The 18081-nt window shown below is 46.4% G+C and overlaps 1 protein-coding gene across 6 annotated transcripts in view; it reads left to right on the top strand.

Moving 5' to 3' along the window:
- Positions 1-18081, top strand: part of AMOTL1 (angiomotin like 1) — a 201053-nt gene that overhangs the window by 133509 nt on the left and 49463 nt on the right. For all 6 annotated transcript variants that reach the window (XM_060399259.1, XM_027979153.3, XM_027979155.3 and 3 more), the window contains 3 exons: positions 1249-1540; positions 8795-8939; positions 10130-10219. In XM_060399259.1, coding sequence (XP_060255242.1) covers positions 1249-1540; positions 8795-8939; positions 10130-10219 — 527 coding nt within the window. The remainder of the gene's footprint in view (positions 1-1248; positions 1541-8794; positions 8940-10129; positions 10220-18081) is intronic.

Raw genomic sequence — 18081 nt, 5'->3', positions numbered from 1 at the left:
TTGGAGGGGTAAACAAGAACACCAGTTTCCCCAAGTCTACAGAGGAGAGATAGCCATGGTCGCAGAACTAGATGCCAAGACTGTCTTTGCTGTTTATACTATAGAGTTGTTGTTAGGAGCTCTTGGCGTAGGCTGGAAGAAAATACAGTGATTCTTAGGAAACCGATTAACAGAATCAGGAGGTGGGGATCCTTCGGAAGGGGGGACTGGAGATGAAAATTCATGACTTCAGGTAAAGAAGCTCGTACCAGAATTTGGACCATCAAGGAACATCTGTGTTTTTCTTAACCTGGCTGTTGTTGTTCAGTCACTAGGTCATATCTGTCTCTTTGTGACCCCATGGATGGCAGCTCACTCCTGTGTCCTGCGCTGTCTCCTGGAGTTTGCTCTAATTTACGTCCATGGAGTTGATGATGCTATCTGACCATCTCATCTTCTGTCACCCCCTTCTCCTTTCGCCTTCAGTCTTTCCCAGGTTTCCTCACTGGGCACCTTTGGTCCATCCTTGCCAACATACATCCTACCCACAGGCATGAAGACAGCTCCTCCCCTGCCCCCTCCACACTCCAAGGGAGGGTCTGGCTTTGGCTCCTAGAGGCCCATGCCCATCCCTCTGGCCTCATCTCACTGTTCCTGCCGTCTGGGCTCTGTGTCCACTTGCTTTCTTCCACTTGATCTCCTCTCCATCCTGCCTTAGGTCCCGTTCGCCCCTGATCCTGGAAAACGTCCCCTGCTTCTCCACCCCCTGCCCCCAGCCACTCTTTACTCCATGTCTGTCAACAGACTTCAGCTCAGGTGTCTGCTTCTCAGAGACCACTTCCCTGACCCTCTGTATGAACTGGCCACTCAGTGATTCCCCATCCCTGTCCCTCGGGTTGATTCTTGGAGAGGTGTCATTGCTTTTCAATACCCAGCTTTGCGTGTTCATCATTTGGTGGTGTGCCCATCTCTCTCTCTCCAAGAACATAAACTTCATGAGAGCAGGGAAAGACCTTGTCTGTCTGGTCCACCTTTTCCCGATGACCAGAGCAGTGCAGATTCAGAGGGAGAGCGCTGAATATCTGTGGGATGGGGGGTTGAAGCTGCATCTCTCAGCCCAGCCTGGACCCTGCGTTGATGCTGACCCCTGGCATCACTGTGGGTAGGGACCACCCACAGTGCCCGTGCTGTGGGCTTTCCTCCCACCCCACCCCCACCCCCGCCCCAGCCTGTGGCCCTGGCCCTGACTCCTGGTCTGTTCCCTTGCAGCCGCCCATGCCAGCTTCCTTTCCCGTCCACGGCGCAGCAGCACAGCCCGGTGTCCTCGCAGAACTCCTCGGTCAGCGGGCCGCTGCACTCCGTGCCCCTGCCGCTCGCTCCTCCCATGGCCCTGGGCGCCGCGCCGCCCCCGCCCGCCGCCTCGCCCAGCCAGCAGCTTGGCCCTGACGCGTTCGCGATCGTGGAGCGAGCCCAGCAGATGGTGGAGATCCTCACTGAGGAGAACCGCGTGCTGCACCAGGAGCTTCAGGGTTACTATGACAACGCCGACAAGCTCCACAAGGTAGGGGGGCTTCCCCGGGGACCGGGCGGGGGAAGGTTCTCAGTACTCCAGGTAGACAGATCGCATCCGGGGCTAGCGGGACCTAAGGCAGGAGTGAGAGGAGCAGATCAAGTAGGAGAAAGCAAGTGGACACAGAGCCCAGTCGGCAGGAACAGCACGAGATGAGCCAGAGGGAAGGTTCTCGAAAGGCACATAGTTCCTTACGTCTCAAGGGGGTTGATTCACTGACTCACTGGCCAGTGTTTAATTCAACACCTTTTCATGCCAGGCACCATGTAAGGCTTTAGGAAGACAAAAGTAAATATGCCAGGGTGCCTCCCTTGGAGGAGCTTATCTTCCAAAAGAGGGAGAGTCACTCCTTCAGGTTTGATGGAGAAATCAAAAGCTTTCCCGACAAAGCAAAAGTTAGAGAATTCAGCACCACCAAACCAGCTTTATAGCCAATGCCAAAGGAATTTCTCTAGGCAGGAAACAAGAGAAGAAAAAGACCTAACTACAGAAAATAAACCACAAACAATTAAGAAAACAGTAATAGGGTAATACATATCGATAATTGCCTTAAACATAAATGGATTAAATGCACCAACCAAAAGATATAGGCTGGCTGAGCAGATGAAAATCTGTGCATATATGTACTTCCACTTACCTCACCACTCTGCCTGACGGCCTCCTGCCAAATGGTAATTATTTTGTATTGTTAGGTTACTCGTGTTCCCATTATGGCTTGCAGTTGTAATTATCTTGTATTTTTTGTCTGGCTATTGATTGTGAAAACTGATATACATCTTTTACTATTGATTATGTAAAAAAAAGCAGGGGTTGGGGGGGGAGTCACCCAAGCTAAACCTGCAGTAGAATGTCAAGGGGCTACAGGAGAGAAGGAGAGGTGCCCCTGGACAGGGACTCAGCAGCTAAGCAGCATCTCCCCAGATGGACAGTGTGGGAGAGGGGACACCCAGAGGGATATAGAACAGCAAGCTGAGAGAGACAGGTTCTTTCTTTACATCTAGGATCTTACACAGGAACCTGGTGATTGCCGTGCTGGTTTCATTAGCCCGTCTCTGCAAAAAAAAGCAGTGATGCCTCAGCTCCGAGGGCAGAGTGCAAGTTCCGGCATGCTCTCCTTCTGCTTGTGACTCAGCAGGTGGGGAGATGCTGCAGAATTCCAGCCCGTGTCTTTGTCATGGGATCATCAGGACTCACGGCAGCCTTCATTCTTAGGGCTTTATGCCGAGACCCAAAGTCAACAGGGAGACATCTATCGAGAGTGAACTGTTACAGGCAGTGATTTCACCATGACCCACACGCCAGCACCCGAAAAGCTGCAGGTAGAAAGGCCCTGCCGGTCAGGGACAAAAGTCATAGGATGGTTTCAGGCAGCAGAGCCACAGGGCACCGGAGTTGCCTTTCTGGGGACAAAGCGGCATGTGTGGTTAGGGCCATCTCATAAGAGTCTAGGGGCCTCCTCTGTCCTGGGCAGGTGGGGGCTTTTGTAAAGAGAAAAGGTGGGACTGTAAACCCCCCTGAGCACAGCAGCCTTGCCCTTTGGTTCCTCAGGCCAGGGCTCGCTCCCAGCTGAGGAACACAGTGGTCACTGCGTCTGTATGACGAGGCTGCTCTGTGCTGACTTCTCCGTAAAGCCTGGCCTTTCTGCTGGTCCGGGTGTCAGAGCCGTCAGCCCCTCTGATTCCCCCGAGGGCTGGGTGCTGTGGATGGGATGATGCAGCCGTTCACAGACGGGACCTGTCCCAGCGCGTTTGTGTGGAGCTTCCGCGGCGAGGGTCTGGAGCTCCCCCAAGTCAAGACCAGGCTTGGCTCCGAGAGGCCTGACCGCCTTTCCTGGAGGCTGCAGACGAGGGGCGGGGACCGGTGGGCTGCGCAAGATGGCGGCCTCCGCCCTGGGCCGGTCACGCGGTTGCGCGTGTGCGGGCTCCTGGCCGTGTCTGGAAGTCACGCTCAGGCCTCGGCTTGCCTCTCACGCCTCCCAGGCAGCTTCTTTCCTGGTCCAGGCTGAAAATTGGGACTGGCCACCTCAGCACTTCCTGGGAAGTCTGTCACCTTTTTTTTTTTTTTTTTTTAACCCTCTCTCTCTGAGGGAGCCCAGGGGCAGATGTGTCCAGGAGCCGTGCAGACTCCTGAGGGCCGAGTGTCATTCTCCCGCTTTTCCATAAATATTTTTGAACAGTTACAGGGAAGATGCAGAAACTGGGAGTCCTTATTATTCTTCATTGACTTTTTAAAAATTCAGACGTATCTTTATTGGCCTGTAACACACATCTTTCTTGATGGCGATGACCATTTCTGTTTTTGAAAACCAAAATCAGCCTCGCAGGGACTCAATTTCCCTGCATGGGTATGATCCTTAAGTTTCGCGGCCAAAAGCATTTTGGTAACTTCTGGAAAAGGGGAAAAATCAAAGGCTGTACCCCTTCTGAAATCCCAAACTCCTTCAGTCCCTTGAATGTTGTGAATGGGTCTGTAAATATTACATTTCATTAATCACTAATTAGTTGTGTATCTAATTGAAATTGTGGGTTTGAAAACTCAGATTTCGATGGATACAAGCCATATTCAGCACTAGTTTTGTAGCTCTCCTCGGCAACTGGGACCAAGAGACACAAGAGTGGCCTGAAACCGTGACTGGGTGGTTCAAGGCCTGTGTTCCCGAGGTCGCCCTAGTCCAGGCCCCACTGCTCTGTGTGTCTCTGTAGCTGTGTCTCTTATTTGAGCCCCAGGTCTGGGGAGAGGCTTGTCCAGTGAGGTAACTGTACTCCTCAGGGATGAAGACCCCCACTTTGGGTGGTGCCACATCGTAGGATGTGGCCACCCTGTGTTGGCAGGAACGCCCATTCTGGAATCCTTCTTCACAGCCTTGGGAGTGCTCAGAGATTCATCTCCAGGGCAGAACCAAAAATAGATAAATTTTTAATTGCAGGGCTTTAGCCTATGTGCGGCACGCCAGGAACACAGCAGGAAACAATGACTGAGCTCAGAGGCTGCCAAAGAACCACCTGGAAATGAAGACCCTGTTTCCAGAGAGGGGCAGGGTGGTGATTACCCTTGTTAGTGTTGGAATGAGGACCGTGGACCCCCAGAGAGAGTGGCGGTTTTTCATCACTTCCTTTCGGCCACTCATTTTGCTTCTTTTTCCTCCCAGTTTCCCTGAAGCATAATTCATGCATGGAATTTCCAGCAGAACCAGACTGTGGGCTGCTGAGCAGGCTGGCCTCAGAAGCCACCAGGGTGTAGGTGGATGTTTGAAGAGCCTCATGTCGATGGTTCCTCTGGGCTTGCTTTAGCAAAGACCCTCTTCTTTTGTCAGTAAAGCAGCAGTGGCTGTGGTTGGGCAGTCTGAGGCATGGACGGCAGGCCTGTCTTCAACCCTATAGGTCCCTGAGTTGTGCATGTGAAGGTGTCTGGGAACAAGCCAGTCTCTAAACTAGGAAGGGCTGAGACTTTCTCACAGCCCTTCTCTGCCCCTTTGCTTCATGGCGGCAGCCCCTGCTGAAACTGTAAGCTTTCCACTCTGCTTGGAGTTCCGTTTCTGGGCCAGAGATTGCTTCTCGGAGATTCCCGGATCTCCTGCAGCCTGCCCTAAGAGCTTCCTGATGTCTTTGCTGGGAGCTGTGGAGGCAAACTCTCTTCAAATATTCCTGCTCAGACTCGGGACTGGCCCAAATGGTCTGTATATCAAGACCAACCTGTCCAACTCCTTTCACCTCTGACACACATTGTGTGTGTGTGCTAGGTCGTTTCCGTCGGGTCCAACTCTGTGCAGCCCTCTGGACTGTAGCCTCCCAGGCTCCTCTGTCCATCAGATTCTCTAAGCAAGGATACTGGATGGGTTGCCATGCCCTTCTCCAGGTTATCCTTCCAATCTAGGGATCGAACCCATGTCTTTTATGTCTCCTGTATTGGCAGGCAGATTCTTTATCACTAGCACCACCTAGGAAGTGAGATTAAGAGGGCGTTAAGATATTTTGACCCAAGGCACTGAAGAAAAGGGTGTGGTCGTCCTTCTGAAGGAGTGTGCAGTCAGAAACCACAGAGCTTTAGACTTAAAATTCTTAAAGTGATCCTAGTCCAATTTCTCACTCCTTAGAAATCTCATGTCTCTGAAAGGAGGTCATTCGTTTTTTCACTTGAATGCCTCCAGAGCAGAGATGCTCACTACTGGGTAGACTTCTGGAAGAGATTGTTAGGAAATTTTGCCTAAGGTTGAATCACAATTTCATCTTGCTAACTTCCTACATACAGTTGTAGTTCTGTAAGACATTTAAAGGTTAATTATGCAGTTGGTACTTTTGTCATGAGGCAGGGCACAAGTCTAGGGCTTTGGGGCTGTTTCTGCTCTCAAGGAGTTGACAGTCAAATCAGAGACACAGAATGCATCAGAATTCCAGTCAGCTGAATATAACATAGGAGAGTATATGAAATCAGGTGGAGGGAAGTTCCTATGGGTGGCCTAGTTGAAGAACGCTTCACCGCTGCCTTGTCTTACTGGGGGATTGTCCCTGCAGCATTGCCCATCTGTCTGCAAGCAAAGGCTACCTTTTACAGATGAAATTAGCATAGAAGTGGTGGTATGTTTTGGAGCCATCTCTTTTGAAAACAAAATTAAAAGGAAGGAACATAATTTTGCGGTAGGACTATGAGCAGGATTCAGGACAGGCTGTTCTTTCTGCTGCCACATGACCAATAATTCATGATATCTTTGGAAGAGATAGAAAGGCCTCGTTGAAATAAGGGGACTGTGGAGGAACCCACTCTGGTATTAGGAGGCCTTTAGGAACATCCATGCCGAATGGAGCCTTGATGTTCAGCCCTGCCCCGGCTGGAGGCCACCGAGCAAGGAGGCCCGACGCCCTGCAGCCTCATCACCCACCTCTTCTCTGATGTGTCTTGGCTCCGTTGCAACCTCTAGGGCAGCGACCACACTCTCCTTTAGTTTCTGGCTTCCTGGCTGCTGAGGCGGCCCTGTGTTGGTCTCTCTCCCGGGTCCTCCACTCCCACCTTCTGCAGTATCAGCGCTCCATCCTCGGCCCTAGGAGCATCTGGTGACCTCCCTAAGCGGTCTCCACTTCGTGGCCTCATCTGTCCTCTACACACAGCGGCACAACTTTGCCCTCCCAACTTTCAGACCTGTCTCTCCCCGGCCAGCTGGAAATCTTTGCCATGTTGTTCTGCAGGCACTTCAGGCCTGGTATCTCCAAACGCAGACTGGTTTTCTTTCTTTGGTAAACGTGTTTGCCTTATCGTCATTTATCTTGGCTGACTCTCGTTACTCTGTCTTCTAAGCTGTGGCTGTGTTTGGTTTCTTTCTCCCTTGCCCGTCCAGACCCGTCACGGAGGCTTACTGAATCTTCTCTTCAGTGTCTTTGGGATCTGTCTATTTGGTTGTCTGGGTTCACTCTCTGTCATGTGTCACTGAACTGTTTACAGTAGCTGTTACCTGGACTCCTTTCTCCTGCCTTCTGTCTCGGCAGCCCCGTCCTTTAGTCTGAACTCTGTAAAACCTCAGGTGAGATTTATGCTGCCCTGCCCTCCCCAAGCTCTCCCATCCCATCATTCTCTTTAAAGCCCTGCCTTTGGGCTGCCTGGCTCCTGCCTCTCGCCCCTTGCTGCCATCCTCAGATGACCTGCCCTGTTAGACACACACACACTCATTTGTGGCTCTGTCTTGGCTGACGCCCTCCCTGTCTTCTGCCTTGAATGCCAAAGCCCTTGAGCCTTTTCTTTTCTGCTTGGCAAGTTCCTGTTCATCTCTCAGGATTCATTTTAAATGGTGTTTTCTCTGAAATCTTATTTTAAAGAAACCCCTTCTTACCCCTGCTAAGGGATCTGTAGACTACCATAGCATTAACACCACACCTTTTGTCCGACTGCACTGGAGAGGAGGCATGTGTGCCTACACACAGGCCAGCAAGGCTGCGAGACCCGCAAGAGCAGACACTGTCTTATTTCTGTTCCCCTGGCACCCAGACACGCAGTGAGTGTATGGTAGATGTCTGTTAGGGTAGGTATTGGTTTAGCAATAGTTATAGGAATCTAAGCAGAGACTTTCTGATCTGGGCATTTGGAGGCAATCAGGGTACCTGGCTTATGGTGACATAGCTCTCCTATGAAGAGACCAAAACGCGGTGTAGGTCTCTGTGCCCAGGGAGGGGTGCTGGAGTTCTCAACCCCGCCACTTTGCCTCTGATTCCAACTTTTAGTAGCCAAGTTTGCAGGTACGCTTTACTTTTTATGGGCTTCCCTTGTGGCTCAGCTGGTAAAGAATCTGCCTGCAGTGTGGGAGACCTGGGTTCAATCCCTGGGTTGGGAAGATCCTCGGGAGAAGGGAAAGGCTACCCACTCTAGCATTCTGGCCAGTGTTCTGGCCTGGAGAATTCCATGGACTGTAGAGTGTCCAGAGTCAGACACGACAGAGCAACTTTAACTTTTCTTTTCCTCCTGCATGTATGTTGCACAGCAATAAAATGGGATTTATTAATATCTACTTTAAAGCATGCTATTGTGTTAGACTCCTGTTATAACAGTTTCAGCTACTTGTTATAGATTTATATATGCCATAGATTAAAGAGTTTACCAGTGACAGCCCTGGATTCAGTGAAATACAAAAGAGAAAAGGTGGTTTTAATTCATGTCTTTTCAGTTCCCTCACATAAACAATCTGGCAGATTGGTTTACACTTAGATACAAATCCATTAGTCCTTTATATAGATAATTTCATAGACAAAGGGGTAACAAAACTAAGCAATGAAGCCTTTCTTCATGTGGATTTTATATTTCTTTGGGGATGAGGGTTTCAGGAAGAGCACTGTACTTGGACTCAGGCAGTTTGGGTTCTAGCTGTGATCCTTTCGTTTTCTTGTACTTTAATATTTTTCTTAAGTTAACTAGGAAAAATAATAGTTATAAATTAGCATACAAAATGTAAGAGTATGAGTTATGTTTAAATTCACCCCTTCCTAATAGACATCTGATGGACATTGTACTGAGAGACATCTGATGTACCAGGTGACATCAGATGGTCCCACCAGACTTGCAAGTCTGTTATTCACAGGATCCTAATGTGGTCCTAGGGGACACGGGGGAGCAAAGTTGACTACAGGATCTGCTAGCCAAACTTGAGGTGCAGAAAGGCTGTGTTGAAGATACAGCCTTCACACTGGGAACGTCCAAGAATTGGTATAACTAAGTCATAGGTGAGAATGTCAGAGGTTCCACTTCCATGCTGTTTCTTTCTTTCAGTTTGAGAAAGAACTTCAGAGAATCTCAGAAGCCTACGAGAGCCTGGTCAAGTCTACCACTAAGCGAGAGTCACTGGACAAAGCGATGAGGAACAAACTCGAAGGCGAGATTCGAAGGCTCCATGACTTCAACAGAGACCTCCGAGGTACATCACCCACGTTTTCCCTGCCCTAAACACCCTTGCCCCATGTAGCTGATAGTCTAACTCCAGGTCTAAGTTGTGTTAGATAACCTTGTAAATCCCAAACTCTTGGGGAAGGGGCACCAAAGAGCAGACGTGTTCTTTTCACCTTATGGGTTGTCCAGTGCAGCACTGAGCCTGAGAAGTGACAACCTCTATGCATGAGTCCTTGAAAGGGAGGGAATATGTGTGCAGCTCCTTCTTGCTTCAGAAGTACTTAGCATGATTCTTGTTGTGAATGGGAATGTCTGAAAAGACCAGTGTTGCATGCATAACCCTTATCATGTCAAGCTGAAGCATTTGATTGCATTCTTTGAAAGCCAACACTTAACACTTGGTCAATACGTAGTGTAGAAGACAGAGCTAGACACATGTCCCTCTTGGAGAAAAAACAAACCCATGGTTATGAGAAGAGTAAACATATATCATTTTCCTGAAAGCTCGGGTCCCATGTTGCAGGATCTTGACAGCCTCCCACACGCAGATTGATTTGACCCATGAACTTGTACTTCACTTTTAGTCAGCCAAGCCATTTTTTTCAGTTTTCTCATGTCAAAAGACTCAGTGTGCTTGGACTCTGTAGGTGGAACCTACATTTTTTTTTTTTAATTACTGTAAACCCTTCAGTTTTGGGGTATGCTGTATGCTCAATAAAACCTTGTTAGGTTGAATTATTTAATTGAATAAATGAAGACTGACGAAATGGCATGAGCAAACCTAGAACTCACTGAGTAGAGTCCTCATCCGTTAGGTCATCTTAACTTGTTTTCTGGTATGTATTTATTTGTTATTTTTAAGTTTTTTTGTTTCCTAGCTACAGAGAACTGATAGTCAAGTTTAGATGAGGGCTGGGTTTGAGGCCAGGGGGACTCAAGCCCTTTGCGAGGACCTTGCTAGGCTTGCAGGTACCTGCTCGTCACTGCCTGCCGCTGGTGCACCCCTTGGCAGTAGATAGCATAAAGACACAGCGTGGCCACTGAAGACTTTCCTTTCGATGTTTTGGAACATCTTATTCCTCCCCAGGAGTTGTTCAGTTTGGGGATCCTGCCTGCGTAGCTCTCCCTACCAGCTCTCAGCACCCAGGTCATTTGTCAGTCGCAGGATGACTTAGATCCACATGCGTGTCTTTGTAACCATCTCCTCTCTATGTCCAGATCGACTGGAGACAGCCAACAGACAGCTGTCCAGCAGGGAGTATGACGGACATGAAGACAGGGCGGCTGAGGGGCTTTACGCATCCCAGAGTGAGTCTCCTTGCTTATCTTTCCCAACTGTGTGGTTTTAAAAGCTTAGGGCCCAAGGAGAGTAGCCTGTTCATTTTGAGTAAGATTTGTGCTGCTTGCTTTTCGTTTGTTAACTAGGGAAATAAGCTGCTGGGCCAAAGATGAGGCCCAAGACAAAGCTGAGGCTGTAAGACTTCAGTAGTGTTAATTCTGACCTCCAGTTTCTGTCTCTCTACGATACCCTCCGAGGAATAGCACTCTTGCGGTGTTCCCTGGCACGCACCACCTGAAGTAAGGCATAGTTCTTTATCTCCATGGAAAAGGAAGGAGGTCTGTGGTGGGATTCGCTCTTTTGTCATGCTGTGTGTACACGTAGGTTGAGCATTTCTGAACTGTCCACCCCTGGCAGCATGAAGCAATAGAGATGTTCCCAGCATGGGTCTTCATTGGTGATGCTCGATGGTGAACCCAGCGAGCCCATTTCAGCCAGAAATTGGCTTCCTCTGCCTCCAGATTTATTGGGAAATACTCTATTAATTTCATCAGAGGCAAATAATAGAAGCAAATGGGTTTTGAAAAACCGTCAATTAAGGTCTGAATTTCTGCAAATTCATTGTCTAAATCAGAAACAGAAAAAATCCGGCTGTCTTTTTTGGGAAACGGTATAGAAAATTGAATTCATTTCTCTGTCATAACTCTCAGCAGCATTGTGAGTTAAGTGCTCACAGCTAAAGACAGTTCTAACAGCAAAAAGTCTTGTTCAAACACTAGCCATCCACTGTATAGTGATAGTATATTCTGGTGCACGGACCCCTCAATACAGGTCTACATTTTCAAAGCTGAGAAATGCTTGGTTACATTTTCTAATTTCCAGTACTGTCCATTGGGGTTAATGTTTCTTCTTTGTTTTTTCCCAAATTAACTCACAATTGCACTCCAGTTTTTCCCAGATTTTCTCATGATCAGACTCCAGCTTGAGTCTCAGCTTCATTTTTCAAACTCTGTCTGGCAAATAGACACTCATACAGTCTTGAGCTTTTGCACCGGATTCCTTTGCATTAGGTGAATTGGCCTGTGCTCCAGACTTGTATACAAAGCTATATATATATAAGTATCTTGAGTTATTCACTTTCCTAACAAAAGTTATTTCTACTTATAGATGCGTGGATTTACTGTTTCATCTGAACATTCATTTGATAAATGAGTCATCTGTACTGTTAGCACTTAGGATTTTGACACCTTAATTTTTAAAAATTAATTTATATTTTAATTGGAGGATAATTTCTTTACAGTACTGTGATGGTTTTTGCCATACATCAGCATAAATTGGCTCAGGTATACATATGTCCTCCCCATCCTGAACCTCCCACCCACCTTCCTCCTCACCCTGTTCCTCTGGGTTTGACACCTTAATTTTGGAGGATCATATTACTAGGTAGAGTAAGTATCCTTGTGGCCGTTATGTGAGCAGTGTCACTCTGCTGATACTCTGCCTTCTTGTCAGGAGATATTATTTTGTCGTGTAGTTCAGGTCAAAATGGAAAAGTCAATGAGTTTCATCAGATGAGCATTTGCTGTGGCCTCCCAGCTCAGGCTATGCTGATGGACTAATAGGTTTTGGTGTTGTGTGAGTTCAGAAATGTTCCAGCAACTTTAACCTTCTGGCTCCAAGCTAAAGCATCAATAGTGCAGGCAAAGAGGCCCTTGCCGCTTTACAAGGAATGAGTTGTTCCGTGCAAATATGTTCTGCTGTTCCAAAGGTATAAACAAGAGAGTCCAGGGGCATTTTTCAACTGCCGAAGGGGGCCTCAGTGTTGATGTGTGATGTAATTGCATCTCGGCAGGGCCTTTGAAGCAGGGTTGCTAACACTGATAACTAACCAATGTTTCATTACCTAGTCTTTGCAGGACACTCTGTGCCTGCCTGCCTGCCAGCTTTATAATTATTTGCATTAGCTTTTCCTCTCCTGGAGTGGCCAAGAGGTGGACTTGAGATGTTATTTCAAATTTACAAATAGTTTTTGTGAGTTGGAAGAATTCCTTGTATGAAGAAAATTAGCATGTTTCCTGCCATATATAGTGCAGGTATTTTTTCCCGAGTTGTTTTTGTATCTTTGAATATAGTGCCCTTTATCGTATAGATTTTTCAAGTGACTATATTTGTGCCTTCTAGGTTTTAGGTCATGCTTAGAAATGCTTTTTCTACTCCAAAATTATTAACATATTCACCTGTGTTTTCTTCACGTATGTTTATGATTTCATTGTTTGTAAGGCTTATGTTTTAGAAGCTAGTTAAGGAGGCACCAAAGAAGGGAAATTCATGAAGAACTAATCTGGAGGCAAGGAGACTGGTTAACAGATAATTTAGTGTCTGGGCAAGAGAGGTGGAGGTCCTGAACTAAGAAGTAGTAGTGGAGGGTAGGAGACAAATCAGCAGTTGACAAATTAGAGGACTTGGTGACCAATCGAATAATGACAGAGAGTGAAATGAGTGTGACTAGAACCACTGGGTGTATGGTCATCCTTTACCAATAAAAAGCAGAAAGAGGAGGAGGAGACATGGGGATTCGGGAACAAGTGAAGGTTTGAGCATGTTGAGTCATCTCCTGCTGCAGCCCATAGCTAAGTGAGCAGCTGTAATGACAAAGGTGCAGACATACCCTGGAGGCTGGTGATGGGAGGTGCTCTCTGTCAGGCTTTCCTTTTAGCACATGGGCACAGAATGGCAGGCACAAATCACTATATCTTCAGTAATTAATGTGTTCCATTATCTGTATAGTCTTTTAGAAAGTCTATTATAAGAATACTTCTCAATGCCTAAGAATCATAATCATAAACACTGAATATACACTCAAGAGGAGCCATGTTTTCCAGGTGAGCCTTTTGAGAGTCTAATGCTTGGCTAAGAGAAAGGTAAGACTGACTGCATAGCAAATAGTAGTGATGTCTCTGGATCCTACCTACCAGGAGCTAAGGCTAAGTTGGGAAGGCCCTGACAACCACCTTGGCCAATGGAAAAGTTACAGGGAAAGGGGAAAATAGAGAATAACACGTTTGATGCTTTTGGTCCATGTTCCAGCGGAAGCTCAGAGTCCAGGTCCCAACACACCCAAGGCATTCTTGCAATATGAGCGGTTGGGAGGATTTCTGTAAAGTCTCAACCAGTGGAAGGGGATGTCCTTCCTGGCCCGATTTCCAAGTTTCTCTGCTGCCCAGAGTACTTTTCCTTTAAAGACAAAACTCTTCTCTTCGTTGGTCTGCCTGGATCATTACACGTAGCTCTACAAGTCGAAATAAGCATTCAACAGAGCATTAATTATGCTCCTCTCGGACATGAGATTGTCTGAATTAAAAATCTCTCTGAATGAAGTGATTAGGAGCTTTAAAACTCGGTTCAGTTCAGTTCAGTAGCTCAGTCGTGTCCGACTCTTTGCGACCCCATGAATTGCAGCACACCAGGCCTCCCTGTCCATCACCAACTCCTGGAGTTCACTCAAACTCACGTCCATCGAGTCGGTGATGCCATCCAACCGTCTCATCCTCTGTCATCCCCTTTTCCTCCTGCCCTCAATCCCTTCCAGCATCAGAGTCTTTTCCAATGAGTCAACTGTTCGCATGAGGTGGCCAAAGTACTGGAGTTTGGATCATTCCTTCCAAAGAACACCCAGGGCTGATCTCCTTTAGAATGGACTAGTTGGATCTCCATGCAGTCCAAGGGGCTCTCAAGAGTCAGGAGAGTGTTCTTCTCTATCAAAGAATTCAAAAATTTGTATGTGTGTTTTCTGATTCTGTGTGTGTGCTCAGTTGCACAGTCATGTCCAGCTCTTTGCAAGCCCATGGTCTGTAGCAGTTTCCCAGGCAAGAATCCTAGAGTGGTTGGTCATTTCCTTCTTCAGGGGATCTTCCTGATCCAGGGATCGAACCTGAGTCTCCTGCATTGGCAGGCAGATTCTTTACAGTGGAGCCACCTGGGAAGCCTTTTCTGGTTTTACTTCTTATTTTTCCAAATATGTTTACAGCCAAATTACTCCTTAAAAACAGGGCATCTAGCCAATTTCTTTTTTGATCTGGCTGAGTGAAACTGGGTACTTCAGCTTTTTTAACTTACTGAGATTCCTGGTTTCCCCATTTACTCATCTGTCTCACACACACACACACACACACACAAACACACGGAGCAAAGAGACCACTGTCCACCAAATGAAGTTCCCCAGGAATGTCTGTCGTCATTCTCAGCTCTGTCTTGTCAATAAGTGAAAAGTTTTATCTGTTTCTTTCTGAAAATTAGTAACTCTGCAGAATTTCTATCACTAGTCTGTCTGGAGTGGGTTGCCATTTCCTCCTCCAGGGGATCTTCCTGACCCAGGGATTGAACCTGCATTTCCTGTGTCTCTTACATTGCAGGCTTATTCTTTACTGCTTGAGCCATTGGGGAAGCCCATACTAGTAGGTCAGAAAGCCAAAAATAAAATATTAGATATGGGGAAACTAGACTGGCAGAGGTCTTATGTTCTTGAGTGGAGGGGCAGCTGATGAGCTCTGGCAGCTTGTATTATTCCAGGATAAAACCCATGTGTGTTACAGGATGGCTAGAAACTTCGCTCCCCATCCACTCCTTGGGATTCTTTAGGCCTCATGGGTTCAGCATATTTGGTTACACTGAAGTCTGTGTACATTAAATTCTGTCTGTTAAATGTCCCTCTCTAAGAAAAAAAATATTTGGGGGACATTCATTTATTTGTTTAAATTAATAAGTTATGGGTATAAATAAGAGTAATTCATAGGATTTGATTTCCTTTATAATCCCCATGGGTTTAAAAATGAACCCCCCAGAAAAAGTGTGGGACCACTGTTTTAGAAATAACAATAATTTGCCGTTTTCAATTTATCTTACAATCATCATCTTATCTTTAAGTCTTACTTTAGATACTTTGATTTTCTGTCTTTTTTAGAACATAAAAGAGACAAAAATAATTTCCTACAAGAAAATCCTTCTTTTTCTATTTCCTCTAAGGGCTTACGTGAAACCCAAAGCAGAAATTACAATGACATAAATATTAATTCTGTTGACCCACATAGAGCCTAAGGAGCTTATTCTGAATCCTCATTGTGTTTCATTCCATTCTGTTGTGGGTTTCTATTAGGCTTCAGTAGGAAGGAGAGGCTAGATGTTGTCACACGTGGATGCATCTGGGTTCCCTCCTCCTCTGTGGGCCCGATGGTGCTTGCAGCTGCCACCTGGGCGCAAAGCCCGTACTGCAGCACTTACTTTGCCTGCATTCTCTGTGGGCACCATTTCTTAATGTGAATCTCCTCCACTAGATGAAAGAATTACAGGCATTCTTTGTCAACATCCAGCCCCAGCCTTCATTAAAACCCCTTGGATCTTTATGTACCTGGAGCTCAATAAATGTTTATTGAGGAAATGAGTAAAAGTGGGAAATCCTTGTAAGAACAGGCTTGAAATTTTCATCATGGCACATCAGTATCAAAATGTTCTTTTTAGCTCCCACCCATGTTAGGAGCTACCCCTGGTTCTGCTCAATTATTTCAAGATACTAGGTGAAATTGTTAATGAGAATAGAATAGAAGCAACTTAAAAATGCTTGATTTTTTTTTTTTTTTTTTTTGCCTTTCACCTTCCCCCTTCCCCTCCTTTCTTGCTTTTTCAAGTATGAAGATATCCAGGTAAAGGGACTCTTCCTTCTACTTCCAGGAACGGTAGTATTTTTCATGAAAATGACTACTATGTACTAAAATGTAGTTGGTTCCCTGATTCCTTTTTCACTCTGCTGTGGTTGTGTTGAAGTTGAGAGCTGACTGTGGTATATAAAAATTTTGGGGGCAGCCGGCCATATTCTTGCACAGACCAGTCCATAGACTATGCCAGACACGACAGATCAGCTCCTGGGCACAGAGGAAGGGAATGTCTACGAAAGCCTGCTAAGGTACATTTCTTAAACTGAGAAAATTTTCTTGCCCTAAATTAACCTTTAGATGGCCTCTGCATTTAGTTGTTGCTCAGTCATGTCCTACTCTTTGTGATCCCATGGACTGTAGCACACCAGGCTTCCCTGTCCTTAACTATCTCCCAGAGTTTGCTCAGATTCATGTCCATTGTGTCAGTGATGCTATCTAACCATCTCATCCTCTGTCATCCCCTTCTCCTTCTGCCCTCAATCTTTCCCAGCATCAGAGTCTTTTCCAGTGAATCAGCTCTTTGCATCAGGTAGCCAAAGTATCAGAGCTTCAGCATCAGTCCTTCCAATGAATATTCAGGGTTGATTTCCTTTAGGGTTGACTGGTTTGATCTCCTTGCTTTACTAGGACTAAAAGTTCAGTCCTAAAAAGCAAAGGCTTTATAGGCACAAGCTCAAGCAACCTAATTTTGGATCAGTCACCACATCTTCCAGTTCTTGGGTTCTCACTCACATGCTCAGTGACCTGAAGTAAGATGCTTAATCTCCTTGTACCTACATTTCATCTAAAGAAATAGAGAACAAAATCTTCCCAATTCAGCCAGCAGAGCTCTGTGGGCTCATCAGTGATAGGAAATGCAAAGAAGACTTTATGTATTTATTCTGCAGACTTGCATTTATGGATTTGTTAGGCTATACATTTATTCTGCAACGCTTCTTCCTGTTCCTTTGCATCCTTCCTCCACCTTCTCTGGAAGAACCTGCCAGTTTTCAGGGTGGGGAAATGGGCCGTGTTCCCAAGGAATGCCTGTGTGGCTTGCCGAGCCTTGCTAGGTTTTGAAAGCACAGTGTGTGACTGCTTACACCACTTGATCAACCTCGACAGGCAGCACTGAGAAACTTCAAACCTTCATGACAACCAGCAGTGCATCCAGCCTGCAGGGTGTCTGTTTACATTCCATCAAATCTTCTCCCCAAGTGTGAAAATTAATGTTATTCAATTTAAGCTGATTTTCTGTGCCTGAAGAACCAGAGCTGATGACAGAACTGTCTCTCGGTCACGTGTTGATGTCCAGTCTCTAACGAGCGAACGTGGCTTATGATTTTCACGTCATTGGTTTTTAAATTATTTGCTTACTATTCCTGTCTAAGGGTTGAAAAATCAAGTGTCTTAAACTTCATTATGATCTGTGTTCCTTGCACTCATAGCTAGATGGATGGATGGAAAAAGCACAGACTGAAACCCATTTGCATTCCATGTGGCATCAAGGACCCTTCACTTTTGCTGACAGTTCAGAGCCAGGAAATCCACGTTCAGGTCTCAGCTCAAATTAAATGGCAGTTACTCAGAGAAGGCTGCCTGAGATAAGTTCCAGTCTTCCTTTTATATTTCCCTCCAGTCCCCCGTTCCCTTTATAAACACTCATCATACTGTAAATAAGGAACCATTTGGATGACCATTTTCTCCCTTCCCTTTCTAAGCTGTCCACACCATGAGGGCATGGACCCTGTCATTCCCACCACTATAGTCTCAGTTACTATGTTTCCAGAAGCTGGCACAGTGCCTGGTGCTTGGAAGCATTTAATAAGCACTTGCTGGATGTTGAATGAAATGATGACCATTATCATTTTGTCTAAAACAGTTACTCAGTTCAGTTCAGTCGCTCAGTCGTGTCCAACTCTTTGCGACCCCATGAATCGCAGCATGCCAGGCCTCCCTGTCCATCACCAACTCCTGGAGTTCACTCAGATTCACGTCCATTGAGTCCGTGATGCCATCCAGCCATCTCATCCTCTGTCGTCCCCTTCTCCTCCAGCCCCCAATCCCTCCCAGAATCAAAGTCTTTTCCAATGAGTCAACTCTTCGCATGAGGTGGCCAAAGTACTGGAGCTTCAGCTTTAGCATCATTCCTTCCAAAGAAATCCCAGGGCTGTTAGCTACCTACTATGAATGAGCTGTGTTCT

The sequence above is a fragment of the Ovis aries genome, chromosome 15 (genome assembly GCF_016772045.2).
Source record: "Ovis aries strain OAR_USU_Benz2616 breed Rambouillet chromosome 15, ARS-UI_Ramb_v3.0, whole genome shotgun sequence".
Lineage (NCBI taxonomy): Eukaryota > Metazoa > Chordata > Mammalia > Artiodactyla > Bovidae > Ovis > Ovis aries.
Note: the sequence above shows the minus strand (reverse complement) of the source record. Positions and strands in the feature narration are given on the sequence as shown.